Source organism: Malus domestica, chromosome 16 (genome assembly GCF_042453785.1).
Source record: "Malus domestica chromosome 16, GDT2T_hap1".
Lineage (NCBI taxonomy): Eukaryota > Viridiplantae > Streptophyta > Magnoliopsida > Rosales > Rosaceae > Malus > Malus domestica.
Genome location: NC_091676.1, coordinates 1,835,000 through 1,859,762, shown reverse-complemented (window position 1 = coordinate 1,859,762; position 24,763 = coordinate 1,835,000). Strand labels below are relative to the sequence as shown.

Genomic DNA, 24,763 nt, shown 5'->3' with positions numbered 1-24,763 from the left:
TATTATATTCAATCAGTTGGTTTCATTCAAATTGATTAATGAACATTTAAAGTGAGATGATTGTGAATTTAGTAAATGCTTTCATGTGCACTTTTGACTCTTGAGTTTTGATTTTCTTTTTTTTTATAAACTTTTGAACATGTAAGGGGGATTTTATTCATGAAATAAATTTTGTGTGGGAGGACATAAAATTTGACCAATCTAAAATTATCATCTACCAAAGCATCCTAAATAATAATAAGAAGAAAATGATTTAAAAAGAGGTATTGACCGATTTTCTCTCCGAACTTGTAAGGATTTGCCAATTACCATCCTAAATTTTAATTTTAACCAATTACATCATGAATTTTTATAATTGGCTAATTCCCTCCTGAATTTAACTTTCCCCTAAACCCTAAACTCTAAAATTCAAAGAAAAAATGAAGAAAGAAAAAAACCAATATGTTGTCCAATTTATGATCACAAGGTAGAGGTGCGATGCTAAATCAGGTACTAATTTGGTTGTCGAGGAAAAGAAGGCCAGAAACTATGTTCCAAGCACCCAGGTTTGGCTCAAGCACAAAGTGTACTTGTTGATCATGATCATTGTGGGCGGCATGAAGGTTGACATGTCAAGTGTGGAGCCAAAAATAATTACAAGGCGACATGTGGATTTTTGAATAAAAAGGATAAAATTACACTCGAAGCACACCGGGATTCCTACGCGCAAGTAGTGGACAATCATCCTACAATTAAGTCAAAAGTGCCCAAAATAGGTATTTATTCAAAACCTATTTCATCCATCATCTCCACAAGGTAACCCCCAAAACATTCATTTTAGATTATGTTAATTGGCTAATTAATGAATTTATTACCTAATTAATCTATTAATGGCTAATTAAACTACCATTACACCTAAAAAACCACACAAGAGGCCGGTCACCTTCTCTCCCAAGGGGGCTGGCCATGCCCTATATATACCACCCCATTTTCTCTAAAAAAACCTAATCCTAATTCTCTTGCTGAACTTTTTAAATTCTCCAAACACTTTTCCCTCAAAATTCTAACTTTGGCATCGGAAGTTCTTCAGCCAAAGCCCCTCATTCATCATATGCGCGTGAGGCTCTTGGCCTTGACCTAAGGTGTTATTTGTTTTGTAGGTGCAATTTTGTCCAAGAGTAAGGAGGAAGAAATTTGCATTCACACCAATGACTAATCTCCATGAAGTTGCCAAACAAGGAGGAGCATCCCGGGCTGCCTTTGAGCCAAACGAGAAGCAGGGTTTGCGAGGGATCGCGATCGGGTGAGGCTTCGAGGCTCTGAGCTTCATAGAAGGTGTAGAAAATGGAAGAGGAAGTGGTGGAGTTGACTATGAGGAGAACGGATCCTCTCCGTAGCCAAGCAGTTAAAACCTCCTCATCAAACAATTTAGACCGCATAAATTGAATCCAACGGTTTCTATTAATTCATTTTACTGGCCACCACACACAACCAACAACCTTGATTTAACTTGCACATCAATCAATGATCCTAATTGTTTGATGAAGAGGCTCCGGCTGCTTAGCTCCGGAGAGGATCCGTTCTCAGAGAAGTAGCCTGATTTAGTGCGGTGAGCTTGTTTAGGAATTAATGGAGGTTGGTGGTAAAAGTGGGGCATGAATTCGACAAAGGGAAGATAGGGGGAAAAGTTGAAAGAACAGAAAGGCAGAAACGGAAAGGAGGAGAATAAGGTTCAAAAGGAGTTTGAATGCCGTTCACGTTACGTAAAAAAGTTAAAACACGTGTTGATAAATAACTGATTTCAGACATCGTTACCTTTGCTTTTCTGTTTTATGTAAAGGTAGAAGATTTTAAACCTAAACCCAAAATTTATTGTGCAAAAATAAACACTTTTAAGCAACAAACAATTTAAGGAACAATTTCGTATTTTCTTATTCCTTAACATTTGCGAACAACCCCTTGTTCAAAACCCAATCTTCTATCATCGCCTGCGCCCTCACCGGCTGGTCCGCCGGCAAAAGATGACCTGCTCCTGAAACCATAACATGGCTCAAGCTCCCCCACTTCTGCACATACCCACCAACCTCTCCCTCCACCTTCCAAACTTTCCGGTCAGCCGCCATAAACTTCCCAATCCCCTCCCACCTCATCGTCTTCATCCACGCCTCCGACGAGACGACGCCGTCTCTCAAATCATACTGCCCCTGGTACAGTAACACCTTGGTCTTCTTCAGCAGATACTCCACCATGTACTTCACGCTCTTCATCACGTCCTCGTTCAATACATCCCCCACCAGATTGCTGCACCGCTCGAAAGGCGCCGCCCCTTTCGCCCCCAACGCCGCCTTCACCGCCTCGTTCCTCAGCAATTCATCCACCAAACTCGTCTTATAATCCGCATTCTTCGTGTAATCGTACAATGTGGCTAGCCCCGTCATCTGCTGCAGCGTATTCAACACCTTGTTTCTCGCATCCGTCGCCGCGCTCCAATTCCTCGCCGTCGTCAACCCGACCGCCACCAATTGCAGCTTCTCCAGCTCCCTCCTCTGTTTCTCATTGATCAAACCAGAGTAGAAAGCGTTGACGGCGTGAGTGTTCACCTGAATTATGGGGTCTGTGAGACCGTCTCCGATCGCAACGCCCTGCAAGTTCACAGCTTTAGACCCAGCGGGCAACCCAGCATTTTTTTCCAAAATGTAGTACCCGATCGCTGGAATATACTTCCCGGCGTAGCTCTCGCCGGTTATGTAAATGGGTCGGGTTTTGAACGACGGGTCAAGCTCAATGAACTTCGTGATCGCGGCAAAGAGGTGTTTCGCGACGGCGCCCTGGTCTCTCGGGATCTCCGCTGAGTTAGCGGCGATGCTAAATCCAGTGCCGATCGGGTTGTCGAGGAAGGTCACTCCGAAGATTCTGTTCCAGGAGGCGGAATTGGGTTCCAAGGCCAGGGGATCAGAAGGGTGTTTGTGGAAATTCACGCGCCAGGGGCCGAGCTCGTAGAAGTTGCCGAGCATGGAGGAGCAGCCGGGGCCGCCCTGGAGCCAGAAGAGGAGGGGGACTTTGGAAATGTCCGTTGTGAGGTTCTGAGCTTCGTAGAAAGCGTAGAAAATGGCAGAGCCGCTGGTGGAGTTGACCGGGAGGTAGCCTGATCTGGTGGGGTGGGCTTCTCTGGGGAAGAGAGGGAGGGACGATGAGGTGGCGACGCGTCGTTGAAAGAAGAAGAGGAGGAGGAGGAGGAGGAAGAGGAGGTTGAGATGGTTTCGGGCGGTTGACTCCATTGATGATAAAAGTGAAGTGCAAGGGAGTGCAGACACCTTTGACGATAAGGCTTAATAAATAGGGAAATAGACGTATACGACTTTGCATGATACATGTGATTTTGAATGCAACGGTATTTTAAACTAATTATAAAACTAATTATAAAATTGTCTTAAAAAGTTGAATTTTGTGATGATGCGGATAAATTTTAAAGAGTTGTCGCTTTATATAAGTCAATTCTCGGCCAAGCGTGCTTGCTTACATACATTGCACCCTCACAAAGTGTGGAAGAGTTGTAAAGCAAAGTCTTTGGGGTTGATGTAATGATAAGAATCTTTGGAGATGTTTTTTTCAGTATGTCAGGACATGGTTCGGTATTTTTAAATGGTACAAATTTTAGGGGTTGTTATAATCACAAGAAGTTTTGAAGAAAATTTCCAGTATGCTAAGAAAATAACTTGATATACTAAATGTCATAATACAATTAATTGAAATTTTTCCAATTTACGACACACCGAAAATTTCTCCAATCTTTGAAATACAAGATGCCAAATAAATTGCATGTTTTCTTGCGACATTCATTTGCTTTGGCTTTCTCAATCTCACCCACCTCACCTCCAAGCATTGTTGCCTACGCGATTTATTTCTTTCTTGTCTTTCTCTGGGTACAACCGTACAATACAAATGCACAAAGACACAGATCATGCAAGGAAATCATCATGCTCACGTAATATTACATTCTTTGTGGATAAATATTTACGTTGTACGAGCACACTACTTATGTGGGACGGTTACATCATCAAATTGACGTTTCATGTCAATAAAATAAATACATGTGTAATTTTTTATTTAGATATCTCTTATTTCATCAACACGGTTGTCGAATGTGATAATATACTCATACCATGAAAAATGAATTAGTTATCTAGAAGCGTTGTGAATTCTAAACCTAAGGTACCGGGACCCATCATCGCAGCCTCCGTAGCTTAAAGAAACGGTGTCACATTGCAATTCACTTATGATGATTATTATGTTCAATCAGTTGGGTTTCATTATTTCAAGTGAGATGATTGTGAAGTTAGTTAATGCCTTCATGTGCACTTTTGACTCTTGAGTTTGATTTTGATTTTTTATAAACTTTGACCATACAAGGGGGATTTTATTCATGAAATAAATTTTGTGTGGAAGGACATAAAATTTGACCAATCTAAAATTATCATCTAACAAAACATCCTAAATAATAATAAGAAGAAAAGGATTTAAAAAGAGGTATTGACCGATTTTCTCCTCGAACTTTTAAGGAGTTGCCAATTACCATCCTGAATTTTTATAATTAGCAAATTTCCTTCTGAACTTTAATTCTTATTCAATAGGTAGTACGCAATTGCTGGCACATACTTGTCAGCCTGACTTTCACACGTTATGTAAAGCGGGTGAGACCTCAACAATTCAGTGTCAAGTTCGATATACGTGGTGTTAGCAAGGTAGAGGTGCGATGCTAAATTCGGAACTAATTGGGTTGTCGAGGAAAATATGGCCGAAAACTCTGTTCCAAGCACCCGGGTTTGACTCAAGCACAAAGTGTACTTGTTGATCATGATCATCGTGCCCGCCATGAAGGTTGTCATGCCAAGGACCGATCTCCATGAAGTTACCGAACAAGGAGGAGCATCCCAGGCTGCCTCGGAGCCAAACGAGAAGCAAGGTTTGCGAGGGATCGCGATCGAGTGAGGCTTCGAGGCTCTGAGCTTCATAGAAGGTGTAGAAAATGGAAGAGGAAGTGGTGGAGTTGACTATGAGGAGAACGGATCCTCTCGGGAACTTCCTCATCAAACAATCTGGGCCGCATAAATTAAATACAACGGTTTATATTAATTCATTTTACTGGTCCACCACACAATCGATAATCCTGATTTGACTTGCACATCAATTAGCGGTCCAGATTGTTTGATGAGAAGGCTCCAACTCCTTAGCTCCGGAGAGGATTTGTTTTCAAAGAAGTAGCCTGATTTAGGGCTGGTTTGGTATTGTTGTGCTTTGAAAAAAAACTACTATGAGAATAAGCGGCTGTGAAAAAAATCAGCAAAGTGTTTGGTAAATTTTTTTGTAAAAGTGCTTTTGGAAAAAAAGCAGTCTGATAGTGGGTCTTTTCATTAAAGGAGCAATGTAGCTCCGTGTGCTTTGAAAAAAAAGCCAGTTTTCCAAAGCTACAAATAGTAGCTTCAGCTTTTTCCTTTGATTTCAGCTTATTCTCACAGCAGCTTCCAAAATAAAACTTTTTTTTTCAGTTTATCAAATACCTAAAACCCTCACAGCTTTTTTTCATGAGTGCTTTTTTTTTAAGCACCTCATTTCCAAACCACACTTAGTGCGGTGAGCTTGTTTAGGAATTAATGGATGTTGGTGGTACAGTGGGGCATGAATTTGACCAAGGGAAGATAAAGGGAAAGTTGAAAGAACAGAAAGGCAAAAAGGAGAGGAGGAGAATGAGGTTGAAGAGGAGTTTGAAGGTGGCTATAAAAGTTAAAACATGTGTTGATAAATAACTCACCGGCTTTTTTAAAAGAAATTAATCAATTAATTATGTTAATCGTATCTTTGACCTGATTAAAATAATTTGATATTCTGATTTGGAAAGGCCTAAAAGCATAGTCAAAGCTATAACTTTTTTTAAGTCAACTAAAATCAAACCTATAAATTTATATGAATTGAACTCACCGTCCATCCATTGGAACAAAAAAAAAAACAAAAAACCCTCACCGTCCGTCCAACTACTTTCTGCTTTTTTTAAAAAAATTATTTTTTAACGTGTCTTTCTTAAAAAAAAAAAAGAAAAAACAAAAAAAAAGTTATTTGGGCCCAGCCGGGTTCCAAACGGGTCAAACTCTTTAACAACATGTGGTGCCGGCCCAAGTTGCTTAATACTTTGGCCATTTTGCAACCTCTGCATGTTCCATCGACGCCGGAAAAGTGAAGGGCACACCACATGTTTGATCAAATGTGCGGCTGAAATTTGCAAAAGTTTTGGCTTTCAGGTACTCAAATTCTAGTCGCAAATCACGATGAATCTGTACAATGGCTGCAAAGAGATTCTGAAGATTCAGAAGTTCCGGAGAATGGTGTCGTATGCCGGATTCTACTGCTTCACAGCAGTCCTGACCTACGCCTACACAAGCAATACGTGAGTCGCTTTACAACCTACCTCGAACGCGTATCAAATGGGAAAAAAAATATATCTGGGTTGTGAAGTTCCTGTTGTTCTTAACTGTTCTCATCAATGGTTTTTGTATTTGGTGTTGCAGAACTCGAGCTGGGTTTTCGAGAGCTGACCAGTTCTATGCTTCTTACCCAGCTGGAACGGAGCTCTTGACGGACACGGCAAAGGTTTGTGAGAGAACTCAAATTATTTGAATGCAAAAGGTTTTAGCTTTCAATGTGTTGGAAACTCCTCTAAGGAGATTCGAGTAGTTTAGAATATCGTCTTACGAAAATAATTATGTGTTTGATTTGGTTTGTATTGGTTTGTTGGTCAGTTGTATAAAGCTGCGCTTGGTAACTGTTTCGAAAACGAAGAATGGGGTCCGATTGAGTATTGCATCATGGCCAAACACTTTGAGCGACAGGGGAAAGGACCCTATGCTTATCATGCAGTAAGTCACTCGTTTCTACTTGAATTTGAATTTCTAACTACATTTTCATAATTCTGTTTTTCTTGTGAGAATTGCTATGTTGATCGGTGTTTTGATTCTTCCGGATTCAAAAATTCTCATTTTTACAAGCCAGAAAAGCGTTCTCATTCGTCATTCCATCTTGTCGTATCGCTTAGGGTAGAGTGGTTTTCAGTTTTGCTTTAAGAATTCATATGTTCCCATTGTAAGGCAAATTGCGCCCAGAGTGGGAAAGTTATCAAAACTGTGTTGCGTCGAATGTTTTCAGAAAAATAAAGTTCAACCCCTACCCGGAGGGGTGAATATCTGCGTTGTTCCCCCACCCCAAAAGAATGGCTGTAGGAGTTGTTAGTAGGTGTATCAGCGAGCTCAGCTCTGAAGAGACTTTTGGTCTTATGAAAGCATTAACAAGCTCCATTATATGCCTGCTAAACTGCTTCCTTCACCCTCCTCTTCGTTGTTAACTTCGGGGTAGAGTTCATTTTTTATGTCGATTGATCTGTTTTGTGAACGATCCTCAACATTCTCAAGCAGCGGCTATGATTTTTTTTAGCTCAAATACGATGCCCCGGATTTTACTTCAACAAGTCCATGGATAACTGTTACGTAGAATGAAATCGAGTTCAGAGTGCTTTTTAACTTATGCGTTTTGTGCACATGTTTGCAGCATTACATGGCGCACCTCCTATCTCACGGACAGCTCGATGGAAGTGGGTAGAAGTAGAGATGGTTGCCGGATGATGAGTAGAACATGTCGTACCATATCTATACGAAACTTGAAGCCGCTCGTGCTGATAGTTTATGTAAATACGGTCCAATCATAAAGATGTGAGGATTAAATAGCAGATGAATCCGCGATGTCAGAACTTGCTTTGATCCTTTTTTTTTTTTTGATCTATTGCTTAAGGTTGTAATGTAAGTTGTAACTACCTATTGTGGGTTGTCAAATGAAGCGTTTTTTCAGAATAAAGCCGTTTTTGTGCTTCCCTGATCACGGTTAAAACTTTCCGGCATACAGCACGAGTTTGAATTTCTGGGAATTAGTCATGAGAATGCTAATTCAGATTCATGCGTTTGAAATTCCAAATAAGGTAGGGGAATTTGAAAACTTTTGGCTCCTATGAAACACAGCAAATCATTTCTGCAAACTCATTTGTCTATTACACATTCTTGTTTATTTCTGTCACTATACTCTTCTCTTTTCGTTTTGAGCTTCGGCCTGGCCAGGAGCCTACTTGGCCCAAATTAATGGCTTGATATTTTCGAATGGAACTGAAAAAATAAAAAGTAAAAAAATAAAAAAACCTCGGCTTGAAAATTTTGAGTTTTAATGATAAGGACAAAATAAAGAGTAAAGTAAATAGTACCAGAATTGACTTTTTAGTGTAAAAATGTGGTTTTTCGTTAAAGTGAACAGTACCTGGAGCTTTTCGTCAAGGAAAAACCATATGAAGCAACAAGTACATCCGCATACATTTTTATTGATATATAGTTACAGAAACAACCGAAACACAATCTAATTTCAAAGTTCTCTCGTTATCATTTACAAAAAGCACGAGCCCTACTTGATCCACATCCAACGATGTAAAAGGAGTTAAGAACGTTCACCATTTTGACGATCTACATTTCGCAGATAAACTACTTCCATCGAAGTAGGACTCGAACGTCTTCATAACTTCCTCGTATGCTGGCCTCTTGTAGTCGACTGCCTGTATTCAGCAGACAACCCGTTTTTTATCATGTCCGTGAAACATATTCATGAAACTAATTAAGTACAAGGATAGTTTTTTCGGCGCACCTGCTCGATGACTTCTTCAGGGCTAGCCCATTTCCACTCTGCAAATTCCGGATCAGCTGCTCCATTAGCTAAGTTGATCTCGCTCTCATTTTTTGTGAATCTCATAAGAAACCTGTCAATTGCCCAAGTTCGTCATTAGGAAGTAAAACTTGTGCATCCTTATGCCATCCATTCAAATACTCATGCATACGGATTTATAGCAGCAATGAAGCACATTCTAACAACTGAAAGATTACATCATGCAAGTTCATATTTTAACCGAGAGAGGAGCATGACGACTGAACATTTACATGGTTAGCAAACTCAATATCGAAATTCACCAGTTGTAACACTAATACAAAGGTATTTCATGTGCCAGAGTCGCTACTACACATGCCGAGTATTCATAGGAACACATGTTACATTAACAAACATCTGCAGTAATTTAATATCAAAACGTATGTTGACAGACAAGTTGGTGACTAATGAGGAAATAATCCTAGTACATCAGACACATTCTAATAGAAGTTTTGGCAGACAAGTTGCAAGCTTAAGAAGGCAGGACTTAAGATTCATGTTGTTTTTAACTCATGAAGTGTGTGCATGTGAAGGAATAAGGACATGCCATTTTTGTGCCAAGCTTAAGAAGGCAGGACTTGAGATTCATGTTTTTTTAACTCATGAAGTTTGTGCATGTGAAGGAATAAGGACATGCCATTTTTGTGCTTGCCCATGCCATTCACCTCCCCATAGACGATTAACTTTGGTCTTCACGGCAGGTGGAAAATCATATGTCAACCAATTCGGAACCTGTCATGAGTTTGCAAAATTTACTTCAGCTGCTCCCTCAGCAATCAGCTTAGTTATGAAACTCAGGATGCAACATAATTTGACTGTAACTTAAAAGCTTTGAACTCCATCTAACAATTACTTAGAAGTTCAGAACAGAGGAAAAAATGGGATTATAGATATTGCTTCATGAATAATGCACATATGCTGTGAGTATCATGATGGTATGGAGTTTTTCCAGTGTTCTATATACAAACCTCAGCAATGATTTCAGCAGACTCTATCCCGGTTTCTTCTCGTAGTTCCCTAATAGCTGCAGTTTTTGGTTCTTCGCCATCTTCAATGCCCCCCTGAGATTTAGTATCCGAAAAACAAAAACGAAGAATTATGCAACTAAGGTTAACCAAAGTAATTCGACAAAACAGAAGAAGTCGATAGTAAGCACACAGAAGGTTCAACCATTACAGTGATTGGCGGAAAATCTGTACTCCCAAAGAGGCTTTACTGTGTTGGATTTACCACTAAGGCTTTCTACCCTGAGCTATAAGGAACATTATGCAGATAGTAGGCAAAAAACTTAATCCTGTACATAGGGCCCGTTTGGAGATGCTTTTATCGGAAGCACTTATGCTCATAAGCTGTTTCAGCAAAAGCACGTTTGCTAGAAACACAACATAAACTTTTAGAAATCCTAAAAAACACACGTGTTTCCAAAAGTATTTTAACTTTTTACGCCAAACGTTGTTAAAAGTGCTTTTGATTGTCTGAAAGTGTTTTTGACCTCCCTAGAGCCCCTAAATGTGATTAAAGCAGCCTGCTTTTCAAGTTTCAACATTGTATATGATTCATGAATCTCTATTTGCAACTTTTAAAAAGTGGGTTAATACCTGAGGCATCTGCCATGCACCCGGAACATTCAATCTTGATCCAACGAAAACCTGCAATAAAATCTCCTACAGTTTCAATTTCTTCCCCTCAAATATATACAGACACTTAACAAATACAAGTATACAACCAACCCAAGTTAGTTCCCAGTGAAAAAAAAAACAAAAATCACATCTAAAACGACATTCTAAACTACTCCAATCTACGAGGGTGATTCGAACTTATGTAAAACAGAGCACTGATCAACCGGCCTAACTCACATATGCAAGTACAACCGATTCGATTTACTGGGTTTTGTCAGAGTTAACATGATAACAAATTAGATTTTATCTAACCCATAAACATCCAAGACCCCCCCCCCCACCCCCAACAAAAAAAAAGTCGGAAGAATAATTAAGTTAAGTAAAGAGATTAAGAAGATAAAAGAAGATTTGGGTACCAGATTATCGGAGTTAATGAGGCAAACGCCAACGTTGGGACGGTAACCAGGCGGCAGATCCTCCATTTTTCTCTGCTTCTTCTTCTTCCTCCTAATCAGAAATCCAATCCCAAGTAATTAAAAAAAGTGGGAGTTTGGGTTTGTGGGACAAAATGGTGACTCACTTCCCCCACTCTTTATCCTGCGCACCCTCTCTCTCTCTCTCTCTCTCTCTCTCTCTCCACCCAGGTAAGCTTCGTCCCCATCAAGCGTACTCTTCCAGGTCGGGGAAGGATGCTATGCAACTCCCCTCACTTTCTTGCCATGATCCCTGTCTCATAGGTAGACACGTGACCTTATCTTTCGTCTGTTTATCAGAAAAGTATCCTCGCCTGAGAATCCGGAGGATCCCGTAATCATGATCGTTTATCATACATCGTGCGATAAAAAATGATTTAAAATTTAAAATTAAATATATATAGTACCTAACGAAAACTGAATGCACAATGTACGATAAACGGTCATGATCACGAAATTTCCTGAATCCCCAGGAAAATGACATGACGAGGATCCTTTTCCATGTTTCTCATGAGATCTTAAAGTCTTAAAAAGAAAATTACGAAAATTTGTCAACTTACCTAGAGTTTACATATATTGACATGCAACCTAATATTTTATGTATGCTAATTGTGACAATTTATGAAAACTTGTCAACCGATTTATGGTTCACATATGTTCATAGGCGACTTAATATTTTATGTGCGGTAAGTTGTGACAATTAATGAAAATTTGTCAACCTACTTAGACGGAAAATGATCATCGCCGGATCTTTTTCATGGGGATACTAGGGATATCGCAATCGTGTTCATTCATCGTATATTGTACGATCATAAATCATTTAAAATTTAAAATTAAATATAAATAGTACCTAACGAAAATTGATCGCACGATATACGATGAACGATCATAATCACAAATCCCCCGGATCCCCAGAAAAAGAACTTGGCATAAATCCTTTTCCATATTTCTCATGAGATCGTTAAAAGTCTTAAAAAAAATTACGGAAATTTGTCAACTTACCTAGAGTTTACATTTATTGACAAGCAATCTAATATTTTATGTACGCTAATTGTGACGAATTATGAAAATTTGTCAACCGATTTATAGTTCACATATGCTGACAGGAGACTTAATATTTTATTTGGGGTAAGTTGTGACGATTAATGAAAATTTGTCAACCTACTTAGAGGGAAAAGGATCCGAAAATTTGTCAACCTACTTAGAGGTGGATCCTTTTCCTGGGGATACTAGGGATCCAACAATCGTATATATTCATCGTATATCGTGCGGTCAGAAATCATTTAAAATTTAAAATTCAAATATAAATAGTACATAATAAAAACTGATAACACAATGTATGATAAATGGATACGAATACGAGATTTCTTTTCCTACTTAGAATTCACATATGTTAGGCAATTAAATATTTTATGTGCGCTAACCTGTGACGATTTATGAAAATTTGTCAACCTTCCTATAGTTCACAGTCTAATATTTTACATGCGCTAAACATGATAGGGATTGAGGGCGCACACATAGGAACATGCCTTTGGAGGGCGAAAGTGGCGCATGATGCCGATGCCTTCTGAAAGTCAATGAGCGAACATGCGGGTAGAAAAAGAAAATTGTAGAAAGAAGGGGCAGCTGTAAAAGACAAAAAGCCAACATAAAGTAGTGGCCGAGGAAGGGCGTTGACTTTCAGGAGCTGCAGGAAGTCCATCTCTCCTTTAAATATTCATCGAATCATCATCATTACATTTTTATGTTAGTTTATTCTCGACCGATATGTACGAGATTGACTTACCTGAAATATGTTCACTGTACTTGACATTTCGTTTAAATAAAATAATAATGTGTAAGTTTCTCGACAAATGACATTGCATTATTGAATTGAAACGTCACGCGATAATGAACATGTTTCATACAATTTAATCTTGATTTGTATATATAGTAATAAACTTGGGCTCGACCAAAAAAAAAAAACAGAAATGAACTCAGGTAAGACGAGTTTACTGTCATTATGAGATACTAATACAATGATGGATTTGGATCCTTGCCAGATCCCCTTTTTGGGGATCTTAGGGATTAACGCACGTGGACCGTTGATAAAAAATCGTACGGCCACAAATTTTCCCTTTTTTATATTTTTCACGCAAAATGAGGCCACTGTACTTTTAAAAAAATTAAAAACATTTAATTGGAGGCGCACGATTTTTTATCAACGGTTCACGTGCGTTGATCCCTAGAATCCCCGGGGAAGGGATCCGACGAGGATCCAACAATGATCTATAAGACTATTTTCATGTGGCCTTGTATTAGTGACAATTATAACGCCATATGACCTTAATAAGTGACCTGAGATTTAACTATAGTCATTATAACTTTTAACTAAAGTCACTCGCATGCAATGGATATACCCAAATTGTCTAGAATGACATATTTTCCACTATAAATCCAAGTTCAAACATTGCTTAAATAGAGAAGAGATCTGTAAGGTGGACAAACCACTAATATCTCTCTCAAACTATAGTGTGCCACTCCCTCTTCCCAAGCATAGAACCTCCAAATCAATCTCACCTTTAGCCGCCGACCCTTCTTCTTAGGTAGGGTCAGCCTAGACCCCATTTTCCTTTTCTTTTTCTTCGGCCCTTGTTTTCTGGTTGTTTTGCTCTGAGTTTGTCTCATTTTCCTTGAGCTATGTCTCAATTTATTTGAGCTTTTTTTCAATGTTTGGCAATCTTGTTGCAAATATGAGTTTCATGCTTTTTCATTCCCAAATTATTGTCCCTACTCGCGAGCTTCTGCCCACTTGGTTCGGCTATTTGGCTCATCAAGTTCTTCATCCATGAACTTCAGTTTAGGCGTGCTTTGTAAAGGTAGGCAAATGGGCCCTGGGCCGGGGTAGGGGCGGGTCCAAGTAAACAAAGGGGCGAACCGAATCCAATTTTCTGACGTCACAGGCCCCTACCCCAAACCGTATCCAATAAACCTCACACACATACACACACACACACACACATACACACACTCACATACTCAAATCTCACATACATCACATCTTTCTCGAAGACTCTTCCGAGTCCTCCCTCTCGATCTCTCTCTCCCAGAGTCTTCCCTCTCGATCTCTCTCTCCCAAATTCCTCCCTATCGATTATTAGTCCCTTCTCCCACTTGAGCCGAGTCCTCTTACGAACACCACCATCGCCATCATTTCCTAGCTCTCATTCCAAACGTGACCACCTATCACTGTTGTCGAAAACACCACCATCGTATCATGTCATCTTCTCTCAAATTAAGGTAATTTCTAAATTAGGGTTTTTGAATTATCTAGGTTTTTGAGTTCATGGATTTAGGATGTTTGAATTAGGATTTTTGAAAATTATGGGTTACTAGATTTAGGGATATAATTTCTAAATTTTATGGATTTAATTGGTTTTGGTTTGATTTTAGTTTAGTTTTGGAAAATCATGTTGTAAAGGATCTTGCTGGACTTGTTGAAGTCTTCTTTTTATCCACTTTGGGGGCTCGATTTGGCTTGATTTCAGGCCACTGGTTCGAGTTTGGTGGGCATTTTGATGGCAGCAGCAACGGAGGATGCAGGTTGTTAGGGTTTTTTATGTTGGGCTTGGTTTCGTTGTCCTTTAGAGGTCCATACATTGTATGTGGGCATTTCTCTTGTAAATGTAAATATGTGTTATTGGTAATAAAAAAAGCAGCCCAATGTCTGACAAAAAAAGAAGAAAGTAATTGGACCCGTGGACTCGTCCCGAACCAGCCTGTTTCAAACGGGTTGGATTAGGTCTGGTTCACAAACTCAAAATCTCTCTACTTCGCCCGGCTCGTGCCCAACCCTAGTGCTTTGGGTTTTAATGGTTGCTAAAGTGCATTTCGCATTATTTTGTTGATTATTTTACCAGTGGCGACAACTTGGCGATGGTGGTGTGCCTATTTTGGTGGAAGCAATTGATTCTCGTTTCTAGATCTAGGGTTTTTTGTTTACACTTTATTTTGGGCTCACTTTTGGGGCTTGTTTGTTTACTTTTGTAATGGTTGAACTTTTACTGTGTTATGGATTGTCTTTAGACAAGCCTTACTTTGTATCAGTGTGTTTTTTTCTTTAATGAAATTAGTTGTTTGACAAAAAAAAAAAGAAGAGAGATGTGTAGTTGTGAATACATGTCAAGCCACTACAACAAGAAACTTTTAAGTATGAGGTCATATCATCATGTGACGTTATTATTCAATAAATTATAATATAAAGTGAGGATGTAAAAAATATGTCATGAACTTATCATACAAATGTTATAACTTCATGTGCTATAATATGAGTATTTTGATTGTTTTTCGACGAACAACACGAATGAATTAGTAATACCATATTAGTTTGCATAATTTGAGGGTTATAATGTTTCAGCATCCAATAAGGAGAGTCCAAAGTCCAAAAACGCACGCAGCTGAGGATGATAAAGTATTTGGGCCGGTTAGTTTGGGACTGGACTTTCCTCATCTGTTTTTTTGGGCTCTCATCATCTCATGTAGAAGTGGCCTTTGGGCCTTTAAGCCCATGGTAATCTTAAATCTCTAGTTTTGATTTTCATGTATGCTTGGGATCACTCACGTCAAATCATTTCCACCAGTAGAAAACTAATAATTAATTTGTTATTAAAACAAGAGTTTAATTAGAATCAGTATTTAAAATATCGGTATCGGTGGAAATATAAATACGTAAATTTGTAGAAATATTAATGGATGTATCTATATCGATTTTGATATGGGTTATTTTTTTATAGATATGATGAAAATTTAAACACTGGTTTGTGATAAGAGTTTTTCTGACTCGTATATTGAAAATAATAAATATCTACCAAATCGGTCGACTTCAATTGAAATTGAATTTTTTTTTTTGATATGTAGTGAGATTTAGATTTTATCCTTTTCGATTTCTTTATGTGATTTTCAAATATTTTACAAAAATATCGATATCGAACAAATTTCAAATACTAATTAAAACATGAAATTTATTTTTGTGTTTTTTTTCTGAATTTGTTAATTACAATGCTGTCTCAAATTGGAAGAAAACTGAAACAAAAACAAGCGCGGCGAGGAAAATAAATAATAAAGATTCTCTCTCTTCTTCAATTGGAGCAAAAGATTCCCCTCTCTCTATCAAACAATCCAATGAAAAAAAGAAAAGAAAAGAAAAGAAAAGATTAGGTGCAGAGCTCGAATTGGGTGGGGGATTTGCGATTTCTCCAGCGAACCCTCCACTTCCAGGACTTCGCCTTCCTCGTCGAGACCCCAGAAATGGACGACGACGTCGTCAAGCGAGTCTTCCAAGAAGGAGGCCGCGACTATTTCCAGCAGCAACCCTCCACTTCCTCCTCCTCAATTCTCCAATCGCTTCCTCTCCATGTGGTATGGAAGTCCACACTTTCACCTAACACATGTGTGCTTACACTTTTTTGGTTTATTGGGTTTTTTGTACTTGGCTTTGCAGTTCCAAGATTTTTCCAATTTTTTTGCTTGTAGTTGTGAATTGTTGGAGTATTTTTTGTCTTAGTGTTTTGGGTTTTCATGGAATTGGGATTTGTGTTTTGGAGCTGTAATTTGTGTTTCTACTTGTACTGGTTACTGGTTAGGTGGGATTTTTGGCATGTTTAGGTTCTCATTTGCTGCTTTTGGATTCGATCCTTTATGTTGTTGGAAATGAGAATTCTGGAAATGACCTTAATCTCGAAATCGGGTTAAGATTAAACATGGAATCCATTACATTACTTGAACCTATTCATTTCTGATATTATATGAGATGCCCTAATTACTGCTGGTGTTGAGATGGTGCAGTCTTTCGATCACGGATATTATTTGCTAGTAAAGTCTATCCAAGAACTTAGAGAGAAAAAAGAGGGTCTTGTAACAGTTGGCATTGGTGGTCCAAGTGGTTCTGGTAAAACAAGGTATGTATATTATTTTCTGTAGGCAAAAAGCATTCCTGCTCGTGTTTGTTGTGTTGTTAATTTTTATTGTAATTGTAATGTTTCCTGAAGCTTAGCAGAAAAGGTGGCATCTGTTATTGGTTGCACTGTTGTATCAATGGAGAACTATCGTGATGGATTTGATGAAGGGAATGATCTGGGTTCAATAGATTTTGATATGCTTGTCAGAAATCTCGAGGTTTGCATCCACTTCTTTATTGTCATGTTTCACATTACTTGATTATGTCTGTGAACTTAGTAACATGAGTGTATGCTGAAAACAGGATTTGACAAAGGGCGAGGATACATTGATTCCAGTATTTGACTATCAACAAAAGAAACGTGTTGGTTCAAAAACAATAAAGAGTGCTTCATCTGGGGTGGTAAGTTTGTTTGGCCCGCAGCCTGTATGATTTGCCTTGTTTGCTAGGTTCTTATCCTCCTCTTGTCTGCAGGTAATAGTTGATGGTACCTATGCTTTGCATGCAAAGCTTCGCTCTTTGCTAGATATTCGAGTTGCAGTGGTAAAATCTTCTTAATTCTATTTGGTTGGTCCGTGCTTCTGGAATATCAGTTAAAAGAAAATTGACATGACATTGATTGTGTGTTTTTGATATATAGGTTGGTGGTGTTCATTTTAGCCTTCTGTCCAAAGTTCGATATGATATCGGAGATTCTTGTTCACTGGATTACCTTATTGACAGCATTTTCCCATTGTTCAGGAAGCACATTGAACCAGACCTTCATCATGCACAGGTTGGTTTGACTGATCTTAGCTTTGAAATTTTACCGTCAATTCTCAATATAAAGCATTTATTTTGCAGATTAGGATTAACAACAGCTTTGTCTCATCATTTAGGGAGGCAATCTACAAGCTGAAATGCCGGAGTGAGGTCTGTATTTGCCTTATATAATTTATTTTCAATGGAAATGAGCCTTTAAGTTTCTCTTTGGCTATATGATTGGGTGATCTGATTAAAGCCTGAAAAGACCCGCTTTCAGTGTCTAACATTATTTGTATTATCTTTAATACTTGATGACATACTAGCCCACATTCTCTTTTGGCTGAGAAATAAACTGGCCCAATCTTTTTAAGATAAGTGCGTATATAATCAAATCAAGTGAGTTTTCAGTAGGATACAGCCTATCAAATCATTTAACCTTAATGTGTATGCGTGTGGGCAATATTGTTGTCAATTTCAGTGTTGTTTTTCCTTTAGCTTTTACTGGTGCTCCATCTTGTTTCTTGAAACTTTAGTTTGAGACAGGGTATTATTCATCACCCTCATGTTATCACCAATATGACTTACATTTCACATTTTCGTTACAGGCAGCAGAGGGGCATCTTGCTTATGCTTTTCAAGGAAGTGAAGCTCAAATAGATAAGTGAGTCTGGTGGATGATTGTTATATCTATCTCTTGTCTATTTCTTTTGATATTATAGAATTAAAGAAAAGTGAATTGCTTTTATACCTAAAATTTTGAATTCTACTGCAACTGAAACTTTCACGTATTTTATTTTCTTTCAGTTTTATTGAGATGTATCTTAGGCCTCCTTCGGCAAGTGAAGAAGCGCGGATAAATGATTGGATCAAGGTGCGTCAATCGGGTATAAGATATTATCTGTCACTGGGGGACCAGAGGATTGTTGACAAAAATTTCATTATCAGGCCAAAAGCTGAGTTTGAGGTAAGAAGTATTATCATAAGTTTCAATTATAGTATTGACACTAGAGAATACACAAAGCCACTGATCATCGGGATATACTTTAGGTTGGTTCCTCATCTATCTACATTCTGTTTTAGGGTTTATTGTTCTTATGGAAGCCTTCTGGTCAGTGACGAGCAAATAATGGGGTTATTCTTTGGGGATTTTAGATGTATATTTATGTGTGAAATTTTTGTGAAGGCCTGCTCCTTGTGTAATAGTACTGTAGAGTTTCTAGATGTTAAATAACTCTTATCTGTTTGCTCTGTTTATCATTGAAAGCAGGTTGGAAGGATGACTCTGGGCGGGTTACTGGCTTTGGGATATGCTGTGGTTGTTAGTTACAAACGAGCATCAAAATCAGTCGATAATGGCAATGTTTCCTTGTCACTTGAAACCATTGATACCCTTGGTGAGACATTCATGGTGCTGAGGGGCACAGATAGAAAAGTATGAACTTTGTATTTTTACTATAGTCGTTATACATTTTTTGGTTTTGAAATGAAGGAAATATAGATTCTGAAACCTGAGATATTGTCTTGTCATTTGTTAACAACTAAACCTTCTTTTTTTTCCCTTACTCTTGTGCAGACAGTTGGAACTGAAGCATTGAAGATGGGTATCACTGAGCCTTGGATCACTAAATCATATCTTGAAATGATTCTTGAGAGCAAAGGTCAGAGGCTAGAAATAACTCTTGTTCTTTACATCTTTTTGTTTCCAAGTTATTTTTTGTATTTTTGGTTTTGAACCATTAGGCCTGCACTATTGGTGTTTTTAACTAATCATTTTATGGAGGAAAGAAGGTCTGTCTTGTTATCTCTCTCTCTCTCTCTCTCTCTCTCTCTCTGTGCGTGTAATGTAGATCATGTTTGTTCACGATGCAGGTGTACCTCGCCTTAATACACCACCCCTTTTGTCAAATACATCTATGACCAGTAATCAGGACAAAACGATTGTTGCACCAAGACCAATTCGTGTTCCTCCAAACCTTGTTACTCGGCTTGAGGATCTATCTCAGCCATGGACTAGATCTCCAACAAAATCTAAGATGGAGCCTATATTAGCGACATGGCATTTCATCTCATCTGATCCTTCCCAAGCTGAAAGCTCAACCATAGGTAAGCTACTTTGACTTAGAGATGTATATCTTTCTTGGATATGTCTCTCTGTGTTTCAGGCTTCTCTCATGAAGCAACCACAGATCCTTCCTCTTTCAGGGATACCATGCAACTTGCTCCAATGCCTGATTCGTATGACTTGGATCGAGGATTGCTTCTTGCTGTGCAAGCAATACAGGTAAGGAGTGAAGTTAGTAAGGAATTGTCTGAGAGATTTCCATTTTGAAAACTTAAAAGTGTATACAAAAGAAAAAGCTTATTAGTATGTTTTTGTTGGATTGTACCTTCATACATTATTCATCTTTTTCAGGCATTGTTGGAGAATAAAGGGTTTCCAGTTATAGTTGGAATTGGTAATACAAGCTTTATCTAGTCTCTCCCTCTCTCCTGTTTGTGTTTTTGTTGTCACTGGTGGTCTTTTGTTCTTGTTATGCTATTCCATTCTGGAAACAGAATAATACAGTCCTAATTCATTTTCAAAAACAGTTATTTTTTAGGGTAAATTACACAGTAACCCCTCAGGTTTGAGGTCTTGCACAAACCCATACAACATCTTTAAAACATTTCACTTTCATACCTCACGTACCATTTTATTTCAAAATAATACCTCCGTTACATTTTTCATCTATTAATCCGTTAAGTGCTGACGTTGCTGCCAAATGTATGTCACGTGGCAAATATTTTTTTTTTAATTTAAAAAAAAAAACTGAAATAAACCACCCCCGTACCCCCCCCAACCCCACCCCACCCGTGTTGCCCACCCAAAAGCAGAAACCCAGAACACACCCCCCAACCCGCGACCCTCCCTCCCCAGATCCCCATTCCTGCAACCAGTTCGTCTTCTCCCTGCACCCGCACTCACCCTCCCTCCCCCTTCTCCTTCCCCTTCTCCTTCCTCCATGTTCATCTTCTTCCCCCGAAACCCCTTCCTGCAACCCGAAAAAAAAAAAAAAACAACCCAGTTCGTCTTCCCCGCGCACCCTCACCCACCCTCGCACCCACCTCACGAACTCGACAATGGCGGCGTAGACGCAATCTGGGTTTTTTTTTTTTTTTTCCTACCCTTTCTTTTCTGGGTTGCAGGGGGAAGAAGATGAAGATGGGGGAGAAGAGAGGAGAAGGGGGGGGGGAAAGATGAACTGAAGGGGTTTATTTTTATTTTTTCTTTCTTTCTGGGTTGCAGGGAAGAAGATGAAGATGGGGGATATGGGTTTGGGGGTTGCGGGGAGAAGAGAGGAGGATGAGCGAAGGTTTCAGTTTTTTTTTTTAAAAATATTTATTTAGAAGATTTAGGTTTTTTTTTAAAAAAAAAAATATTTTTTTGCCACGTGGCACACATTTGGCAGCCGCGTCAACACTTAACGGATTAATGGATGAAAAATGTAACGGAGGTATTATTTTGAAATAAACTGGTACGTGAGGTATGAAAGTGAAATGTTTTAAAGATGTTGTATGGGTTTGTGCAAGACCTCAAACCTGAGGGGTTATTGTGTAATTTACCCTATTTTTTAGTACCTTTTAGCATTCCAACCTAATTGAGCTTGAAGTACATTCTTATGTTGTCACTGGTGTTGTTATTCTAGGAGGTCCAAGTGGTTCTGGGAAAACTAGTTTGGCTCATAAAATGGCAAACATAGTAGGATGTGAAGTTGTTTCGCTTGAAAGCTATTATAAATCTGAACAAGTTAAGGATTTCAAGTATGATGACTTCAGCTCGCTCGATCTGTCTTTGCTTTCAAAAGTAAGGTTTGATGACTGGATTTTTGTTTTACTAGTTTTTGTATTCTATTTTCTAGTACAACTCTGGGCCATATGGGATGGCCAGTCAGATGATTGGTGTAATTGTGCCAGACAATAAAATGTTACCCCCCCAAAGAAAAGAAACAGAAAGCATACCTTTTTTCATATTAGTTTCCATATGCCCATTATGTTTATGTTTTTCTTGCTACCATGTAAAATTCATCCCTTAATAAGCCCTTCAGGTTGTTGAAGCCTTGACGGTCTATTTAAAATCATGTTTCCCTAATTTGTTTTTCCAGTTGCCAAACTTTCAATTTGATGGCTTATCCTTTTGACCTTTGCTGAATCACATCTTAACTTACAATTTATGATGGCAACAATGATTTCATTGACTTCAAAATTCATAGCGCCAAATTAAGTTAATACTGTTTACTTTTAGTGCCTGGATTTCTTGTTGTAGTCTTACGTTACCATTTGCAGAACATTGATGACATAAGGAATGGTCAAAGGACAAAAGTACCCGTATTTGATTTGGAAACTGGTGCTCGGAGTTGCTTTAAGGAACTTGAAGTTTCTGAAGACTGTGGAGTGGTCAGTTATCAGATAGGCTACTCCCAGAATTTTGGCTTTCTCCTTTGGAATTATGTCATATTGTTCTGTTTTCTATTAAACAAAAGATTAGTTATACTTTGTATTTTCTGTAACAGATTATTTTTGAAGGAGTTTATGCTTTGCATCCAAATATCCGAAAATCACTTGACTTGTGGATTGCTGTTGTAAGTATAACCCCTTCGGCACCTTTACAGCTTTGATATCTATGTATTCTCTGTGTTTCTAAGTTATTTTCAGCTGTTTATGAGAGAGACTGACCAGGAACTATCCATTATTGATTTTTGGCTATCAGGTTGGAGGTGTTCATTCACACCTCATTTCTAGAGTTCAAAGGGATAAAAGTAGAGTGGGGTGTTTTATGTCCCAGAATGAGATCATGATGACGGTGTTTCCAATGTTCCAGCAGTTCATTGAACCCCATCTTGTTCATGCACACGTTAGGACTTTAACCTTAGTGGCCATGTGAAAGAACTTTTACAGTTTACTGCTGATATTTGGTTGCGACTTTCAAGGTCTAAACTTGGTGTTTGTTTCTCCTTATCTTAAAACAGCTCAAAATTCGAAATGACTTTGATCCAGTGCTTTCCCCTGAGAGCTCATCATTTGTATTGAAGAGTAACAAGCAAGTACGGGCAGCATCTTGCTTCTGTCTTGAACTCATAAAATTTGATTTGCACCTAACATACTTCACTATTTCCATCTGGTCACAGGTGGCATATCAAGATATTTTAAAAATACTGGATCCTGCGAAGTTCTGCAGCTCTGTGCAGAATTTCATTGATATATACTTGAAGCTTCCTGGACTTCCTACTAATGGTCAGTTAACAGAGGGTGACTGCATTAGGGTCAGAATATGTGAGGGCAGATTTGCATTGCTGATACGGGAGGTTTGTAATGTGTGCTATGTAATGATTTTCTGGCTTTGTTAATACATACAGTGCTCTTTCTTTCTACGCATGGTGTGCACTTAATTCTTTTTTTCTTTTTCCTGAATTTTGTTTGCTTAGCCTATCAGAGAAGGAAACTTCATCATCCAACCGAAAGTGGATTTCGATATTAGCATTAGTACAGTTGCTGGGCTTCTTAACCTTGGGTAAGCTACATGTTTGTTGCTGATCTATTAGTAAAAATATTATTATAAGTTTTTATCTTTTTGTGACATCAGGTATCAAGCTGTAGCTTATATTGAAGCATCTGCGTTCATCTACCAAGACACAAAGGTCATATCAAAATCTCTGAGATTTGGTTTTCTTGAACATGCATGCTTTTTAGAAAGTACTTCAGTTGTGGGAGGTACACTTATACCTTTTTAATTGGATTTTAATTTAGAATTGATTTTGATTGCCTCTTTAGATTTTAGTTGAGGTCGATCATCTACAAGATTCCCCAAACCCTTACGTGCAAATCAAGGGGGTTGATAAAGATGCTGTAGCAGATTCAGGATCAATGCTTAAACTGGATGGTTCATATACTACAAAGGTGTTTTGCCTTACTTACACTGCAAAGTTTCTGTCCTTGCATCGGTTTCCAATTCTTAACGTTACTTTTCTTCTTTTTGTTTGTTCTTTTTATTCAATTTCATTCTCATTGGTAACTTGGTAGTTGGTTTGTTTGTTGTAGAGCTATCTTCAAATAGTTCTGGAAAGATTGCCAGCGTTGGGAAGAGGCTCGGGTGGAATTCACGCTCAGCAAGCCGCAAGGTTGCAGGAACTTGTTGAATTTATTCAATCTCAGGTATTTCCATTTATTTTTGGAATTTAGTTCAAATAACTGTCACAAGAAAAACATTGTTGCAATCCAAACCGGCCTTTCTTCCAAGATCCTTAACACTCGATGCCAATTTTTTCCGTCTAAAACTAGAAAGTTTAATTGAATGCCTGCATTTCTAATGTTTAGTGGAAACTTTTCAAAAGAAAAAATGTTTAGTGGAAATATTATGGTGTAATGAACAGGGTAGCAGTTCAGCTTCTGAATCGTCGCCGATCAGGGAAGTTTCTCCGGTTGAAGGAGTTATCGAAGACATGCAGTCAAGGATTAGAAGACTTGAGCGGTGGCATACAATCAATACGGTGCTGCCAATACCTTTTTCCTCACAAACTAGTTCTGCTGGAACTGCTGTTAGTCCATGTATTGGATAAATAAATATATACTCAGTGCTCATCCCTTTGTGTGCTTCTGTTACAGGTACTCTGGACATTTTTAATGTCTGCGCTCGTTGGTTATTCGCTCTACCAAAGGAAGCGTCAGTGATGTCGTTTTGTTTTCTGTCTTGCGTTGCAAGTAAGAGATTTTCTTGTTGCACTGATCATATCATTTTTACTGCGGCAGCCTCAGAGATCGACCTTCGTCTCCTTTTGCGGGTTCAAATCAACAGCAGAATATACGAGTCTGAACAGTAACTTCCAACTAGAGTTCATAGTTTGCCTGGTTTTCGGAACTATGGTCGATTTAAGGCACGATGATACGCCATTGAGAGCCATTTGTATTCACTGATCGTTATCCTGGGAATACTCTGGGGAAAATGAAAATTACAGGCACAGAAATACGCATCCATATTTTTTATGTGCAGATTATGGATGAGTGGCCCATTTACTCGGAAAGTTGTGCTTGCGAAGAGGTTTAACGTTTTGTCATGAAACCCACGGAAGAGGACACTTTCCGGATTCACTTTGTATGTCGTATGTCGTACATGCGTCAATTTTCGCGTCAATTTTCGTCAAGTACTATTTATGTTTAATTTTAAATAAAAAAAATCAAATGATTTTTAATTGCACTAT

At 38.5% G+C, this 24,763-nt stretch overlaps 4 protein-coding genes across 8 annotated transcripts; 2 read left to right on the top strand and 2 right to left on the bottom strand.

Annotated features, from left to right (window-relative positions):
- Positions 1-1,827: 1,827 nt before the first annotated feature.
- On the bottom strand, positions 1,828-3,580 carry LOC103402594 (serine carboxypeptidase-like 50). The gene has a single exon (XM_008341335.4). The coding sequence runs from the start codon at positions 3,255-3,257 to the stop codon at positions 1,911-1,913; it is 1,347 nt and encodes a 448-aa protein (XP_008339557.2). The 5' UTR covers positions 3,258-3,580; the 3' UTR covers positions 1,828-1,910.
- Positions 3,581-5,960: 2,380 nt separating this feature from the next.
- Positions 5,961-7,875, top strand: LOC103402592 (uncharacterized). Its single transcript, XM_008341334.4, has 4 exons — positions 5,961-6,418; positions 6,540-6,621; positions 6,771-6,887; positions 7,573-7,875. The coding sequence occupies exons 1-4, from the start codon at positions 6,300-6,302 to the stop codon at positions 7,621-7,623; spliced, it is 369 nt and encodes a 122-aa protein (XP_008339556.1). The 5' UTR covers positions 5,961-6,299; the 3' UTR covers positions 7,624-7,875.
- A 479-nt stretch (positions 7,876-8,354) lies between these two features.
- LOC103402591 (nudix hydrolase 25) lies at positions 8,355-11,118 on the bottom strand. The gene is made up of 6 exons (XM_008341333.4): positions 10,796-11,118; positions 10,359-10,409; positions 9,729-9,821; positions 9,398-9,492; positions 8,704-8,815; positions 8,355-8,614 (listed from the first exon to the last, which is right to left on the bottom strand). Exons 1-6 carry the CDS (start codon positions 10,859-10,861, stop codon positions 8,510-8,512), a joined length of 522 nt encoding a protein of 173 aa, XP_008339555.1. The 5' UTR covers positions 10,862-11,118; the 3' UTR covers positions 8,355-8,509.
- A 4,797-nt stretch (positions 11,119-15,915) lies between these two features.
- LOC103402590 (uncharacterized) lies at positions 15,916-24,754 on the top strand. Of its 5 annotated transcripts, none has more exons than XM_070816181.1 (26): positions 15,916-16,249; positions 16,676-16,788; positions 16,879-17,005; positions 17,091-17,189; positions 17,262-17,330; positions 17,428-17,562; positions 17,631-17,699; positions 18,137-18,192; positions 18,336-18,495; positions 18,799-18,963; positions 19,105-19,189; positions 19,401-19,634; positions 19,718-19,812; positions 19,945-19,987; positions 21,218-21,375; positions 21,855-21,965; positions 22,082-22,150; positions 22,279-22,422; positions 22,538-22,612; positions 22,697-22,873; positions 22,994-23,079; positions 23,152-23,206; positions 23,340-23,465; positions 23,607-23,720; positions 23,939-24,055; positions 24,171-24,754. In XM_070816181.1, the coding sequence occupies exons 1-26, from the start codon at positions 16,139-16,141 to the stop codon at positions 24,234-24,236; spliced, it is 2,859 nt and encodes a 952-aa protein (XP_070672282.1). In that variant the 5' UTR covers positions 15,916-16,138; the 3' UTR covers positions 24,237-24,754. The 5 variants fall into 5 exon arrangements, with proteins under 5 accessions (XP_070672282.1, XP_028951579.2, XP_070672284.1 ...); XM_029095746.2 differs by having other exon boundaries at positions 18,796-18,963; XM_070816183.1 differs by having other exon boundaries at positions 15,949-16,249; positions 16,884-17,005.
- The last annotated feature ends 9 nt before the right edge of the window (positions 24,755-24,763 follow it).

Bases quoted from the DNA above. Each gene is read 5' to 3' on its own strand.
- LOC103402590 (XM_029095746.2), top strand. From the start codon at position 16,139: ATGGACGACGACGTCGTCAAGCGAGTCTTCCAAGAAGGAGGCCGCGAC. The intron at 21,376-21,854 runs GTAAGGTTTGAT...TACCATTTGCAG, and splicing joins ATCTGTCTTTGCTTTCAAAA to AACATTGATGACATAAGGAA. The intron at 23,721-23,938 runs GTATTTCCATTT...TGTAATGAACAG, and splicing joins TTGAATTTATTCAATCTCAG to GGTAGCAGTTCAGCTTCTGA.
- LOC103402592 (XM_008341334.4), top strand. From the start codon at position 6,300: ATGAATCTGTACAATGGCTGCAAAGAGATTCTGAAGATTCAGAAGTTC. The intron at 6,622-6,770 runs GTTTGTGAGAGA...TTTGTTGGTCAG, and splicing joins TCTTGACGGACACGGCAAAG to TTGTATAAAGCTGCGCTTGG. The intron at 6,888-7,572 runs GTAAGTCACTCG...ACATGTTTGCAG, and splicing joins GACCCTATGCTTATCATGCA to CATTACATGGCGCACCTCCT.
- LOC103402591 (XM_008341333.4), bottom strand. From the start codon at position 10,861: ATGGAGGATCTGCCGCCTGGTTACCGTCCCAACGTTGGCGTTTGCCTC. The intron at 9,493-9,728 runs GTTTGTATATAG...AACTCATGACAG, and splicing joins CTGCTGAAATCATTGCTGAG to GTTCCGAATTGGTTGACATA. The intron at 8,615-8,703 runs GTGCGCCGAAAA...TGCTGAATACAG, and splicing joins CTGAAGAAGTCATCGAGCAG to GCAGTCGACTACAAGAGGCC.
- LOC103402594 (XM_008341335.4), bottom strand. From the start codon at position 3,257: ATGGAGTCAACCGCCCGAAACCATCTCAACCTCCTCTTCCTCCTCCTC.